Raw genomic sequence first — 15,872 nt, forward strand, 5'->3', positions numbered from 1 at the left:
TTTTAAAAACTGAATTAAAATATCAAAATCAAGTAGTGGTTGGTCGGTGCGTACCTATATAGGATGGTATTAAAGGAAACAAACCAAAGCACGTCGAAACACAACAAATTTTTTACAAAAACAAAAAACTTAACCTACTTGATTCAAATTTAAACTTGACACCATACATATAGACATGCACAGCCAATAGGATACAATACCGACACATAAAACCAATACTGATACGATACCGACACCAATGATGATATCATCTCTCAATTAGAGACTCTATTATTAGCAAATATTACAAATAAAAGCAAGAATTCCAAAATGAAAGATACATTTTTGACTAATTAACTTCTAAAGGGTGTAATTGAAGTATCGGTGCTTTTGATCCGAAAAATTTGAACTCAATTTAATAATTATCGAGTTAAACTTATGTAACTCGAGCTATTAATCAAATCGAATTCAAGCATCGCAACACTCAATTCGAACAACTCACGAGCTTAATTGAACTTTTCATTTTAATATTTGTATATTAATAAATTACATTTTTACCCTTATTATATAGAAAAAACTAAAGTACGAAGGAGCTTGAGCTTGAAAAAAAAGGAGTTTAATCGAACTCGAGTAGCTCGATTAAGTCTCAAGTCAAACTCGAGCTTAAAAATTGATGTTCGATTGAGCTCTTTCAAATCAAACTCGACCTAACCACTATTTAGATTCAACTCAGATTACACCCATATTCTCAAATCCGTGACCTCCATGAACTTGTCGAAAGTATGCATGTCATTTCAACTTAATACTACATTATTAATGAAATTCTATTTACCAAAAACAAGAACCTTTTCATAATTCAACTGAGTTATAAACCTACAGGAATCACAAAGGATTCATTATTACTGCACGAACTAGCAAAAAAAAGCACCAAAGGTTCATTAAAAAAAATGTAATCATCAAAGCAGTTGGAAGAAAAGCTATTCTGTTCTAACACTAACCTTTCACGATGACTTTAACCATCTCCAAATGATATCAGGTACTTGAATTCAGAAACTGCTCGTAGGTTGACCCGTTTTCCACAAACACCTTCACCATTGCATCGATCATCTTCGTCATTGTTCTTTTAAATCTCTCGGAGCTACTGTTTTCGGTTTTAATAGGGTCTGGTACGCAATCTTTAACCAGAACGGAGCCGATAGCAGCACCCTCTTTATATGCTTCACAAGCCATGATAATGTCACGTGCACGGGTGCGAAAATGACCGGCGACAAAGTCCTCGAAATGCTGTTTCGGGAAACATGGCTCTAATTAGATCAGAATGTATGTAAAATTTACATAACACCGTGCATACAAAGAAGACCTGATTTTGTGTCACTTCTGCTAATTGGCAAATGGAAAAACAGAGCAATCCCAGATAAACAAACAGTTAAATGCTTGTTCGAAACAAATAGATCGATAGCCAGCATACGAACTCCGTGAAAGGGATGACAATAGAATCCCAGATAAACAAACTTCATGAAGTGAACTGAACTGAAATGAAATGAAATGATACCTGCGGCGGTCTTCTTAGAGTGTAAATCATTGTCTTCAAGGATAGAGCAAATGCATCCTCATTGTACTTCCTGGACCTCTTTTCACCTTCGGCCCCAACATACGACATCTCGAAACCAGGCTCGTTAAAGAAGGGTTTAGCATTCAGAATCAGGGCTTGTATGGAAACCAAAACTTGTAGCATGGTTGATTGGCCTGGAACCCACATCTCAGTCTCTTCACCATGCCAAGTGCCCAAAAGGCTTAGGCATACTTTACCACAGCTATACAAATTTGGATTTAACCGGAGACCGCCGGAATAGAAATAAACCATCTGATCAGAAATTCCGGATATACATTAGACATGCTAAAATACGCATGTACATTATAATACCCTAATAAGTGCATAGTAGGGAAAAACACAACGTATGCAAAATGAACATACCGGTGGCTCATTAGGATATTTTGGAGGGAAGAAACAATCAAAGAAGAAAAGGCCATCATGGTATGGAGTACCAGAAGGTCCCATAATGACAGCTCTTAAAAGACCCATATTTGCTTCACAAACTCTCGCATATATTGTTTCTGTGGAAGCACGGAGAAAGCGGACGAGTCATTTTAAACAAAATATTACCAGGAGATAGAAGCAAAAAGTAGCAATTTTCTAACTTTTATAATCATGGAATGCATTTTCAAAAGGGAACGGAATAACAAGAAGCCATCCTACAAAGTTTTAGATGCATAACGTTTAAAATGTCATTCAGCTTAGGAACTTGCACAGTTTTGGACTTTTGATAGTTAAGACTTGATTCTATATAGTTAGTATCACAAAGACACCATATATCACAAACACATTCATAAGAACTCACCTGGTAAGCCACTCTCCAGAATTTTCCACTCCTCTTGAATTCGCTTTGCATACTCCTTTGGATACTATTCAATAAGTGCAAAGATCAAATTATATAAGTAGTGACAATTTAGCATGACAGAGAAACAAGATGCAACCTCACCGTCTGTCCCGATGAGGTCAAGTTGCAGTAACGATGGCTTGAGAAAACATCCACAACATCAAAATGTTTGAAACTTCGAAAATTTTGCATTATGTGTTCTTCATTTCCTTTTTTCTGTTCAAACCCTGACTCCCTTGGGACCATTACAGTACTGGTAGAAGCTGACTTCAGTCCATCATTAACATCTAATATTGCTTCATTCTTGATTCCAAGTAGGTTAAAGGAAGCTGCGACAGCCTTGAGTTGTTGTTGCATATCTTCAATTAAAGAAGAGTCTTTCAACAAGTTAAGTGAAGCCTCCACCCCCGGAGAAAGATCCACATTATCAAAATGGGATTGCATAATCCAGTAATCATCTTCATATAAGAATTCATGATTATCGCAATCATCAGAAACATCATCAGTGTAGTCATCATAATGCCCATCATCATAATTATATGACAAGTCAAACTCATAATTATCTTCGGACCCTGCTAAACTAACAGTATCTCCATGATCACTGCCTGAAGCATCCTGAAAAAAAGGGGAAGTACATTCAATTAAAGGGAACTTGATGATATATAAATAAAAAGCAATGCTAACTGCTAAGGTAGCATGTTGCTTTCAAAAGTTGCAACCAAACACCTCCAATTGGTCTTCCCACTTCTTATCATAGCATATTATATTCTTTCCCTTGCTGTCCATGCTGGTTTTCTCAGAACCAACCGAAACCATCGTCGGATTTTCAATTTCTTTGATATCCATTTCATCACAAAGAAGTACCTAAGAACAAGATCGTTTCCTCAGCAAACAAATCGAACTACAAAAATAACGGTCGCGTCGGGAAACATAACAGCACCATAAGCTTACTCTATTCATGTATACATTTAAGTATGGGAGATGCTCTAATTAATTCCTATATATGTAGCTGTGAAACAAATATTCAACTGCTCTGGAGAACAAAGGTAAAACAGATACTTAAAAACATGAACCACAAACCCTGCTTACGTAATGCTAGACTTAAAGCATAACAAGAAGTTTCTACTTTAGCCTTTTTGGGTACTAAAATGGAGAAAAAAAAACTAAACATTCCAAAAAAAAAAAGGAAACTAAGCTATGATAAGCTAAATCGCTAATGCATAAAATAGAATCACTTAAACCAAAAACAGAAAGAAAACGAAGAAGCTAATTTCTTGTTCTTTAACATCAAATGTTGTAATTCTTTGAACATATTATTATCAGATGCATATACATATATACAAATCTGAGTACGAGTAACATAACATGGATACGATGAAGCATTGCACGAAATAGAACGCGCAAAACAGAATAATAAAACAAAATCGAAGTAGAAATCATTTTCTCAACGGGTGATATGCTTATTTGCATTTCTTTTTTCATATAATTCTAGAATTTTCCTATCAACCAAACAGAGACTTAAAAAGAATCCATTATGATATAATACTCTTTAAGAATTGCATAAGAAGCTAAGTTAGTAAACGAGATAGTGACAAACAAACAGAAAAACACAAAATTCCGATCAAAAACCGAAAATCAAAAGAAAAATAAAAAACAACACATTGATTAAAAACAGCGAAACAAGCTTCGATCTACTAAAAAAATACACTTAAAATCAAACAAAAAAGCACGCAAAGTCCCAAAAAAAAAAATAAAGATTTTGTTTTTTTTTCTTTTTGAAAATGAGGGAAAAGGAATATAACCTGCGCTTGCTTGAGTCGCTTTAGAGAGATATCGTCCCATAAAAAAGAATGAAATAAAATATTTAGAGCGAGAAATCCGTACGTGATTTTATTTCAAGGATTACCAGTATAACAATTTTTTTACAATTATAAGGGTTAATTTTACTGAAAGTCCTTTAGCTAACACTCAGATTCCAAATTGGTCCTTGAATTTCAAGATGTTGTGATCAAGTCCTAAGAGTATCAGTACTGTATTAATCGAGTCTTTTATTAGCATAATCGTTAGCTTAAGTGTTAAATGTAATTTGAATATGACCTAAAACACATTGATCAATTTATAAATTTATTGTATGAATAGTATGGAGGAATTTTGCCAACCCCAACCCAACCTTGACTCTTAAAAACAATTCATTCTGAAATTAAACCTGAAATTTAATAGGAGATTCGACTCTGACCTGAATTTAATTTAATTATTCCATTTATTAATTTTGAAGTAAATAAGATTTCCCTTTGTTTTATGTTTTGGACTTAAAAACTTTATATATATATATATATATATATATATATATAAACAAATATATATTGGAACAGGGGTATTTTTGTAAATATATTGAATTAGGTGAGATGGATTTACCGCAAACTCGACCCGACTCAACCCGACCCTAACTTAACTATTTTGTTATTTTCACTTGACTCGACTCAACCCACATTAAACTCGATTTTTAGAAAAAAAATCAACCCCAACAGATTGGGTTGGGTTGGTACCCGTTTGATTCTGGGTTTTTTATCATCCCTAATGAATAGCTTAAATGTCATTTGTTTAAAAAGTAAACAATGTTAAATTCAAGTGCTTACAATTTGACTTTCATATTTAATACGAATTTTTCTAATTTCAAGTCTTAATACTTGTGATTCCTATTTAAATTTATTCTAAAATAATTTCAAATATATCTTAATTATCAATTTGTTTATTTGTGCATTACAATAATTTAACTTTGATAGTAGAAATATGAATGAATTATAATTTTATAATTAAAATCAATTTAAAATTAAAATGGGTATGATTTAATTAACCAAATAATAAGAGTGTATTTGGAAGTTTACTTTAACGAAGGGAAGCAGGAGGCAAAGCTACTATGCGGCCGTTACCATCCTAATTGGGTTCGTTGTATCTATTGCGAGAAAGTAAAATGGTGAAAATCGATTAGATCAACTCAATCAATTTAGTGAATTTCATTTTTTGCCCTTTTCTGTTATGGGTTGGGCCTAGAGGGTTATTTTAGTTGATTATGGATTTTAAAATTTTCAAATTCACTTGACAATAAAAAATAATTTATTTTATTTATTTTTAATTATTTATAATTTATAAAATAAATATATATTATTTAAGCCTAATAATTAAAGTTCGTTAACTGATCAATTTAAGTTGATTAAGTCTTAACTCAATTGGCATGAGTATTATTATCAATGCAAAAAGATGTAGGTTCAGTTAGCAAAATATATTTATTTTTTAAATATACTAAGTATTAGATCTAATCCGACACTTAATGCCTAAGTTGGTGGTTAGGCTAGCAAAATAATCTAATCAATACGATATTGTTTTTGATATTTTATAATTGACCCAAATACCTTTAGTAGCAACAAATCACTACTAACTCCCATACCACAAACAAGGTTACTCTTGTAATTTGAACCCACGATGTGAGTTATTAGAGTGAACACCCAATGTTGCTGAGCCAAGAGATGGAGTTCTTAATTAATACAATATTAATACGAGTAAATTATATCATTAGTCATTAAACTATGGGTAAATTTTCATTTTAGTCGCTTAACTAAAAAAAGTTACAATTTAGTCATTAAACTATTCAAAAATTTTTATTTAAGTCATTGGACTTTTAAAATCAATGCTATATGATTTTCTCTGTTCTCACTGCCTACAACAATTGAAAGCTCTCTTTCATCTTCTTTTTCGTAGTTAATTTTTTTCATGAAACAATTTTAAATATCACGAATATACTGAACCAAAATAATAAAATATAATTATATTAAATTAGAATATATATAAATTAAATATCAAATTTAAACCTAATAGATAAACCGAAATATTCATACACTAAAGAATGTAAATGACATTTCAATTCAATAACCAATGAAGTGAGAAACTAAGATAAGATTTTACAAATGGAGAAAACCAAACAATTATCTTAGTAAGGACCAAAGTGGATAACTTTCCCAAAATAAGGTTTTCAATTCCTTTAAACAATTAACAATTTAATCATTTAGCTCCATTTAGCCACACTTGATGTGACAAATAACTTAATTTCTGATTTCATTTAAATTCCTACTTTACACAAATTTCATGTTCCATAAATGGATCTATCCTACTTTTCTTTATATAAAAATGGTTAATATATCATTTGGTACTTGAGTTTAGCTTCAATGTTCAGTTAGGTACGTAAACATTTTTGTCCCAATTTAGCAAATGAGTTAGGCTTCAATTTTCAAATGCCAAATGAATGTTTGACACATGTACTATAATAAAAGAATGTAGTAAAAATATCATGGCGACCCTTGTACTAAGAGTTGTATTGTATTTTGCCCTCTCCACTTAAAAAATGGACAAATTTAGTCCCCCGAACTATAGATCAAAGAGCAAATTGGCCATTCTATTAAAAATTTCATCCATTTTTACTGTTAAAAATTGATGTCTATACAACAACATGAGGTACAAATGTCATGCCACATTAACTGTATGGTTATTTCGCCAACTACGTTAATTTTTAATAGTAGGAATGGATTAAATTTTAAACAAAAATTATCATTTAACTCTTTGGTCTGACATATAATGACTACTTTGTCCATTTTTTGAGTAAAGAAGATAAAATGCAAATTGACTCCTAGTACAAGGGCCTCCATGGCACTTTTACCTAAAAAACATAAGTACTTAATTGGAATAAAAAGAAAACTCAAGTACCAAAGTGAAACATTGAAGTTAAATTTAGGTACTTAAGTGGGACAAATAACTTATGTACTAAAGTGAATATTGAAGTCAAAATCAGGTAATAAATTGGGATAGAAAGAGCTCAGGTACTAAATTGAATACTAAACCAAACTTAGATAACAAACAATATATTAAACCAAAAAGAATTAAATCATTCACCATTGTTGTTACTCACAAGTACATAGTAACCCAAAACGGCACAAACAAGAGCCACGACGTTCCCTTCCGTCAACAAAGTCTTCAAAACGGAGCCGGCGATCTCTCTAGTAATCTTCTTCCCTTCAGCCACCAACGTCCGTTTTGGTTTCCCAAAGAAAGCAAGCAAAACAACCACCGTTATCCACGTCACCATAGTAGCCGGCACCGCCACAGCCACCGCCGCAGCCATAGAAATCAACCCAAAAACCCCACCGAGAAGGACGGAAGCGTACAGGGCAGGCCAACCGGGTGATTGATACCGGGCTTGGTTTTGGTGGTACCAAGAAAGTATGGATTTGAGGAAATTCCATGAAGAATCTAAAAGGATAGCGTAAACTAATACGAAGAGGAATACCCATGTTTTTCTTTTGCTCATGATTTTTAAGAACAAGGTGTACGATGATGATGATGATGTCGGAGATGTTGGTGGTTGTTCTTCGTGCTCTTGTTGATCCATGTTTGGATTTTTTTTTTGGTGTTTTACGGTGGCTTGAGCTTTGATTTTGAGGTTGTTTTGGATCGGTTTTTGTTCCTTGTTAGAGATGGAAAAAAGAAGCAGAGATTTTGTTAATAAAAGTATCCGTCACCTTTTAATAAAATTTTCATTATTTTTATTATTAAAATGAATTTTATTACATATAATTATTTAATTATTTCGTTAATTACCTCATTTTTAATGAGATACATACAATAATTTATTCATTTCTAAAGAAATGTGCGAAAGACAATTTTACTCCAAATACGGGATTTCATAGCAGTTTTACCATATTAGATGGTCAAATTTTGGTTTTAGTCCTTTAGTATGTTTGAACTTAAGATTTAGTCTCTATCCTTTTTCTTTGATTGGAGTAGGGATAAGAGTTGTATGAGGATTTGATCCCTGGATTTGGTGTCAACCAAGATTAAAGTCGATGCAAATTCTTTTCACTATTATAATAATGGCTTAGTGGATTAGTTTCTGTATTTTAAATTGACAAATTTTGATCAATTTATTTTTATAACGCTATTAATTAATCTAAATAATTAATATATTTAATTATTTCAATTAACGATCTTTTCTTTTATCGAGATAAGTTTAGGGTTGTTAGAAAATATGATCCTTGAATTTGGTGTCAATCAAAACTTGAAATCAATGCAAGTTCTTTTTACTATTAACTAGTATTTATATTTTAATTTGACACAATTTGGTCATTAATTTTATGAATATTTTAGTTAATCCAAATAGTTAATACTTTTAACTATTTTGATTCAAACGCTCAAACCTTAAACGTAGAGGCTAAAATGCTAAAGCTCTTAACCTTCAACCACTAGAAACAGGGTTTTAATTAAAATGATGACAAGAAATCGGTGTTTTAAAAAAATCTATATAAATATTTTAATATAGATAGTTAATGGTATTACTTATTTGGACTAATTTATGACATTATTAAAGTAAATTGATTAAATTATAATAAATTTAAACATAAAGATTAAATATCATATTTGAGTATAATGGAGGGACCAAAACTAGAATTTGACCTTAATAAGATTGAGTAAACGAGTTAACGGGGAATACCAAGCGCTATCGGTGCAAATATAGGGCAACTTAAGGTACTTGGCAGCATATTATTGGGCCGTTTAATGCACGCACTTGGAAAGCGGTCCAATCATATGGTATGCTTTGAGTAAACGTATGTCTTGGACGAGAATGACAGTTGTGTTCTTTTTCAAAGGTTATTATTCTAAAGAGACGCACTTTTGGAACATAACGAAATATTTTATTACCATATTTTGATTGGGTTAATAGTACTTTTAACCCCTAAATTTGATAATTACATTCATTTTGGTATCTAAATTTAGTAATTAGATTCAATTTGGTCATTGATTTCAATCCATCAAGATTTGACGACATAGCACTTTGATATCATGCTACACCATCAAATTTTTATATTTGTCAAGTTTAAGAGCCGAAACAGACCTAATTGTTAAATTTAGATACCAAAGTGAACAAAATATTAAGTACTAAAATGAATCTAATTAACAAATTCAGAGAGTAAAAATTATATTAACTCCTTTTTGTAGCTTTAATTTCTAACAACTTTAAAAGCTTGTAATAACTGGTTTCTTTGTCGGAAAATTTAAACCCTTTACAACTTGTAGAATCTTCTTAGCTTCCTAGAAGCTTAGCAGTCTAAACAACTTTTCCACTTGTTGAAATATTCTTCATGACCAAGTTTAAAAATTATTTTTTAAATAAAATCGATTAAGTTGAGATAATTAGATAGGCAATTCGATATCATAATTGGATTTAAGTAAATAATATATATACCTCGGCATAAATTTACTTAAATTTGAAAATTATATCACGTAAGAAGATAATCTGGTCCTTACCTCTTTGCCTCTCTTTCACCACCCTTAGTTGTTGCTATCATGCTCTATTTTTTGACACAATACTTAGAACTATTCATAATTTATCTCTAACTCATAAATAGGAAAATAATGCACTTCAGTGCACTCGAAGTCATGTCCTCCTATATTGACCAAATCTAAACCCATTGTTTTGGACCGTCGAATCGAGCTCCGAAGCTAGGTTTGACCAAATCTGGTAAGTTTTTTTATTTTTGTTCTTATTGTTTTGGGGTCAAATGGGCCTGCTAATTTGCATTCCCAAAGCAAACATGGGTGTAATTTCTCATATTAGGCGTAAGCCTGATTCAGCTTAAAGTGAAAGAAAGATAAAAAAATGAACAAATAAATAAAATGGAACGGCATTAAAATTAAAATTAAAATGAATAAAATAAAGGCATAATATCAAATTCAGTCCTTAAGATTTATATGTTTTGTCGTTTTAACTCTTATTCTTTTTTTTCCTTCTAAATTTAACTCTCAACATTTTAAAAGAGTTAAAATTAACCATTAGTATTTTGAAAAGAGTCGAATTGATTTTTATTAATAAAATAGAATAAAATTTAAAAATTTTAAATATGATGACCCACATAACAATCTACATATACTTTATCTTTGTTTTTAAAAAAATTTATGAACCTTTTATTTGTGTGAATTTATTTGTTAACATAGCATATAAGACAAATAGTATAATATTAGCAAGAAAAGTACTGCCACAAAGGTTGTCTCTCTAACATCTTTAAAAAATAATATCTTAGTCATCATCTATATTAAAAAAAGCAATTTGATTTTTTTTGAAAAATTAGTAGTCGAATTTAGCTTAAAAAAGAGTAAGGATCAAATTGACAAAAGATATAAACATTGAGATGTAAATTTATTATTATGCCTAAAATAAATGAAATGATATTTTTAAAAGTTTCTATAGTACATTCACAAGCACAATATAAGTATAAATATGTGCCCGTTCAATCAAAATTAAGAATCAAATCAATACAAAAATACAACAAACAAAGAACCAATAAAACCCACACACTACATACACATATGATGGAACTGAACACGCAACATCATAATTGCATACGGTAAAACTCAATTTTAAGTCCCGTCAAATTCAAACACATTCAATACTTGAACAAAATTACAATGTAATTCATTTTTATTTCTTCGAAAACAATTTACTCTCAAGTTTTGTAATTATTCGATATACAAGTTAACTTCATAAACGAGATTGAGATTTTGTCTATAATTCTTAACTCGTATTTTAATTTATAATTATTAAATTACACTTTTAGAAAACATCCCAACCGTCCATCAATAAATCACATTTTAAAAAATTTCAGGTATTAATTACCTCCAAAAACTCAAAATTAAATCACTTTTATTCATTTTAAAAATTCAGGTATTAATTACCTGCCAAAAAAACTCTGATAAAAAGTAATCAACTCAAAATACGGCTCTTGGTATTTCAAATCTCTAAAACTTCTCACGCACGCAATCTCTCACCTATCTCGTAATCATTCTAATCTAGGGTTCTTTCTTTACAATCTAAACTGTTCTTTCTTTTTCTTTTGATTGCCACTCGTTGTTATTGTTATTAATCTCCACAATGACAGAAAGTGAAAAAACTACGCTTCTCGCCGTAAAACATGAAATAGAAAGTGATTCTGAAGCTAATGATCCCAACTATCAGCATGTCACTGATCGTAGAACTCTTCGTACTCGTTATCTCGCCGTTAAGAATCTTATTTTCGGTAATATTCATTTACTGTTTGTATTTGTTTCGGAGTTTTATTGTTTCTGTCTGGATCGCAAGAAAATGAGCGAGAAATAAATGGAGTTCTTGTTCTTTTTTTTACTTTTTTTAAGCATATTCTTTTTTGAATGTAGCCTTTTTTTTCTTGAAATAGAAAAAGCGCGGTTAAATTTTTTTTGAATATATTTTAAATTTGTATATATATATATATATAGGAAACGGTTAAGCGTTTAGTTCAAATGAAAGAAAAGGAAAAAAAGTAATTTGATTCTGATCTTTAGTTTCTTTATTTGCTGAATATTTATTTCCAATGTTTTGTAATTTTGTTCGCAGATGAAAGAGATGATCTTTCTAGTATCGATTCTGCTAAATTCAAGTCGATTGTTAATGACTTAGAGAGCTTACATCAATTCGGTACTGTCCTCTGCATTTTCTATTATCTTTACGATATCTAGTTCGCCGAATTTTAGTTTTTAGTTTTCCTCTGTTTTTTCATTGATTTGTAAAATTTCCAGTTCTTAAACCTAGAGAACAAATTGCTGATGCTGAGGCCCTTTTGGACATCACAAACACATTGCTTACCTCTGTCAAAGCAACAAACGGCGATGGGATTACGATATCGGATTTTGTCGACTCTCTTGTTAGAGACTTTGCGAAACAAAGCAGTAGACCGGACGGCAGAACCTTGATAGATTGGAAGAAGATTGGGATCGAATTTTCAGATGCTTCGAGGAGCAGTCGTGGATGTCGTACCATGTATAGCAAATGTGATATTATGATTTTGCACTTTATAGTGTTGTATGTATTTATTGTTTTCATTATTTCAGGATTGGGCCTATGGATACACAAATGAAGCAAAGGAAAGCCAGACGAAAACGCGCCAGACTGGCAGAAAACGAGCAGCCTGCAGAGGTATGAATTGTTGTTTGAGGTGTATAATCTTTGTTCATTCCAATAATCGCTAAAGAAGCTTGCATTATTTGAAGAAAGATGGTTCATGTAGTTTTTCATTCCTTCTTGGCATTCCATGTAAAATATTGGTGGAGTTTGGTCTTTAATGCTAATCACTTTAGCGCTGACATTCTTGTGTAACTATGTTAAGAAGAATTTGGATGTGAGTGTCGTGCTTGGTTGTGAATGTTACGAATATCGTCTAACACGGGCATCTTCATGTTTCTTTAAGCTTTTCCATTTACTTGGAAGAGTCTTTGAGAGTCATACATAAGTGTCATACATAGATGCTTTAGAAATAAACAAGAGCTGAAAAAACATGGGTTTAATGGTTGACGATGCTTCACCCGGAGACCAAGAACCTTGTAGATGAATGGGGGTTGGAGGTGTTCCTGACTATGGGAGCTCTTGATGGATTCGAAGAGGAAGAGGAGAGAACTCCCCCTTTCTCTTGGGTTTTCCTTGCCTTTTACTAGGTCATAGGGAAAGTTTATATGTAACCATTAAGTCTTTTGGGACAAGCGAGTACATAAGGGTCACGTGTATATCATGTTAAGTACATGTGTCCATAATCTTGTACATTTGGTTAACATGTGTCCATACTCTTGTATCATTTGGTAAGGTGAGATCTCCGTGCATGGTGATTAACCTAGTTAGGGATTCCAAGCATAATGGAGACATACGACAAAGTGTAACACATAAAAACACAACCTTTTTAGTTTTTACATTCATCTCATATAGTTCATTTCTTTTGGTCAAAATTATTGTAGGTTGATGATACGGATATAAAGAAGAAGACAAATACAGATATCAATATGGCAACCATGTTTGACATTCTAAGGAAACACAGAATCGTGAGGCTCGAACAGTTGGTACTAAACAGGAACTCTTTTGCACAAACAGTGGAAAACATATTTGCATTATCATTTCTAGTCAAAGATGGTCGTGCTGATATTAAACTGGATGAAAAAGGCATTCATTTAGTCTGTAAGATACTTCTAAAATTTCAACTTATAGTCCCATTTCCAAAGCTTTTTGTTTATTATTGAATTTTAAGAATCTAACTATTTCTATTCTATTAGCACCAAAGAATGCTCCTACTGCTACAGCAATAGCATCAAAAGAAGTTGTTTACAATCACTTTGTTTTCAGATTTGACTTTAAGGATTGGAAGGTACTCTCGGGAGTAAAATTACTATGGATGCGTATACTAGGAGTCGAATTGTATTTTGCTTATTTTACTTGGAAAATGACAAATTAGCTCCTCTACTTTAGAAAAAAAATTAAATTGGTCTTTTTGTTAAAAAATTTATCTATTTCTATCGTTAAAAACTAGTCCATGTACATTTGTAGCCTTGCCAGAAAGAACTGATTTGCTCTTTGATTTAATGTATAGGAATTGATTTGTTTTTTTTTTTAGTAAAGAGGTAAAATGCAATTTGACTCCTAGTATATGAGCCTCGATTACTTTTACCTACTTTTGGATTTATATTTTTTAGCTTTAGCTTATTCATTTTTGTTTGGTTGTGTTTCTTTTGTGCATTTCCACAGCTGATGAAAGATTATATTGAGGTTGGCCATGAACTGATGCCCCATAGGGATTAAAGTTGAAAGCAGTACAGCAATTTTAACTTGCATATATGTAACTCTTCTTCTACAAATCTTGAAGCAAAAGGTATTTAGAAACGCCAATCTGAAAGCTAACTAGGATTCATGATATTAATGGCATAGGTTGTTGGTGTTGTTTTTGTTTAATTGTATGGCTTACAATTGGGGCGTAATTGGTTTAGTTCATAGGATAATCGTTGTCGATGCGAAGGCTTCTATAATATTCCCTGGGTTTTTTTGTTTGTTCTTTTGCAGCTTTCTTTTAAGAAAGTTTAGTAATCTCCGGTATACTTTTGATGAAAAAAAGTATGTAAAAGTTATATTTATAAAAAAAATTTTATGGTAAAGAAATCGAGTTTTGATTAAAACTATATTGTTTAAATTGAAACTGATTGTTTGGATTAAGAATCAGTCGTGATATTAGTATGGAGAAAAGGACTAGGTTGCTTGATTTATGAACTGTTTAAAAACGATTAAATTAGACTACAAAACTGATTAAAGCAATTAAAATGGTAATTTAAGCAATATATATAAATATATTAATAAATGGATTAAATTTTCAAATTTAATAAAATATAACAACTAAATTCTATAAAATTATAGAGATTAAAAAGGGCTAAAATTCGGTCAGACGTTATTTTGTTAGCAACAGTGTTTATCTTTGTACATAGCTAAAAGTATTTTAACCGTCGATTAGACAATAAGCACCAGTGGTGTGGTGCTTGGATACAGACTCGCTGGGTTCGATTCCTAGCTGGTGCAATTTCCTTCTAATATTTTCAAAGATTAAAAATGGTTAAAATTTGCTATTAGTCTTGTGCTTTTGCAAGTATCCTATACTTGATCATTTTTAGTTTCTTAACTTTTTGAATTGATCAATTTCAGTATCTAAACTGTAGAAGTTCAATCCATTTGGTTAAATTTAATTGTTAGTCTTGTACTATACTTACAATTGTAGAATTGATAAATATTCTCTAATTGGATCATTCTAAATCTTATATATTTTTGAAATTCTAGTGTTGATTTAAATAATAATAATTAATTCATTAATTATATTTTTAGTGAGTAATATTTGTGGATAACAAATTGATATGACATTATATATAAGATAATATGTTCGGTGCATCATATTTTGGAGCAGTGGAATTTAATAGCTGTCGTTTGGTAAGGATTGAAATTTTTAAAATTTGAAAAGTACTAAAATTAACGATGACCAAATTAATATATAGGAATTAAATTTATAACTTTCACAAGTTATAGGGATTAATAGCAAAATTTAACGAAAAAAAAATTTCACAGTATATTGCCATGCCCTGCCTTTCCTACAGCTGAAGGAAGTACGCATTATAGATGGATGAGTTTCACTGTAAAAGGACTTTAATGATCATAAATGATCTAATATTTTTTTTTTTTGTTTTCAGGTATGAAAATCAGATATAAACTTCCCAAGAGTTTGTCTCTGTTTACCTGCAAATTCTTCTGTCTCCCTGTTATTTTTTCCCCTTATATCATCCATTGTTTTCTATTTGCTGAAGAGCCTGTTTTCGCTTTTTCTTTTGTGTGCGTGCGTGTGTATTTTTTTTTTTTTTTGCTTTTGGTGTGCTGAGAGTTTGGGATTTCTGTCAAATCAACATCACTTACATTTAACCTATCAACCTGACAGATTAAAGGTGAATAAAATAATCTAAAAGCTTTATCAAATAAGTTGACAGCTTCGGAGTTGTTGGAGGTTAGATTGTACGCCACATTGTTTGTCCGCCACTCTTGGACTATTTGCC

General features: G+C 31.3%; 3 protein-coding genes across 3 annotated transcripts; 1 reads left to right on the plus strand and 2 right to left on the minus strand.

Moving 5' to 3' along the window:
- Positions 1-750: 750 nt before the first annotated feature.
- On the minus strand, positions 751-4,293 carry LOC105774065 (putative ubiquitin-conjugating enzyme E2 38). The gene is made up of 7 exons (XM_012596396.2): positions 4,220-4,293; positions 3,144-3,281; positions 2,520-3,032; positions 2,379-2,442; positions 1,955-2,094; positions 1,532-1,843; positions 751-1,263 (listed from the first exon to the last, which is right to left on the minus strand). Exons 2-7 carry the CDS (start codon positions 3,261-3,263, stop codon positions 1,012-1,014), a joined length of 1,401 nt encoding a protein of 466 aa, XP_012451850.1. The 5' UTR covers positions 3,264-3,281; positions 4,220-4,293; the 3' UTR covers positions 751-1,011.
- A 2,993-nt stretch (positions 4,294-7,286) lies between these two features.
- LOC105774142 (uncharacterized) lies at positions 7,287-7,972 on the minus strand. Its single transcript, XM_012596519.2, has one exon. The coding sequence runs from the start codon at positions 7,852-7,854 to the stop codon at positions 7,351-7,353; it is 504 nt and encodes a 167-aa protein (XP_012451973.1). The 5' UTR covers positions 7,855-7,972; the 3' UTR covers positions 7,287-7,350.
- Positions 7,973-11,274: 3,302 nt separating this feature from the next.
- Positions 11,275-14,374, plus strand: LOC105774122 (non-structural maintenance of chromosomes element 4 homolog A). Its single transcript, XM_012596480.2, has 7 exons — positions 11,275-11,533; positions 11,869-11,949; positions 12,051-12,291; positions 12,363-12,447; positions 13,257-13,473; positions 13,569-13,660; positions 14,038-14,374. The coding sequence occupies exons 1-7, from the start codon at positions 11,389-11,391 to the stop codon at positions 14,089-14,091; spliced, it is 915 nt and encodes a 304-aa protein (XP_012451934.1). The 5' UTR covers positions 11,275-11,388; the 3' UTR covers positions 14,092-14,374.
- Positions 14,375-15,872: the final 1,498 nt, after the last annotated feature.

Source organism: Gossypium raimondii, chromosome 1, assembly GCF_025698545.1.
Source record: "Gossypium raimondii isolate GPD5lz chromosome 1, ASM2569854v1, whole genome shotgun sequence".
NCBI lineage: Eukaryota > Viridiplantae > Streptophyta > Magnoliopsida > Malvales > Malvaceae > Gossypium > Gossypium raimondii.

What these genes read in the sequence shown, in the direction of transcription:
- LOC105774065 (XM_012596396.2), bottom strand. Translation starts at nt 3,263, where the DNA reads ATGGATATCAAAGAAATTGAAAATCCGACGATGGTTTCGGTTGGTTCT. An exon ending in AGTGGGAAGACCAATTGGAG is followed by an intron (nt 3,033 to 3,143) that starts GTGTTTGGTTGC and finishes CCTTTTTTTCAG; the next exon opens with GATGCTTCAGGCAGTGATCA. An exon ending in TGACCTCATCGGGACAGACG is followed by an intron (nt 2,443 to 2,519) that starts GTGAGGTTGCAT and finishes CTTATTGAATAG; the next exon opens with TATCCAAAGGAGTATGCAAA.
- LOC105774142 (XM_012596519.2), bottom strand. Translation starts at nt 7,854, where the DNA reads ATGGATCAACAAGAGCACGAAGAACAACCACCAACATCTCCGACATCA.
- LOC105774122 (XM_012596480.2), top strand. Translation starts at nt 11,389, where the DNA reads ATGACAGAAAGTGAAAAAACTACGCTTCTCGCCGTAAAACATGAAATA. An exon ending in CGTTAAGAATCTTATTTTCG is followed by an intron (nt 11,534 to 11,868) that starts GTAATATTCATT and finishes TTTTGTTCGCAG; the next exon opens with ATGAAAGAGATGATCTTTCT. An exon ending in AGAGAGCTTACATCAATTCG is followed by an intron (nt 11,950 to 12,050) that starts GTACTGTCCTCT and finishes TAAAATTTCCAG; the next exon opens with TTCTTAAACCTAGAGAACAA.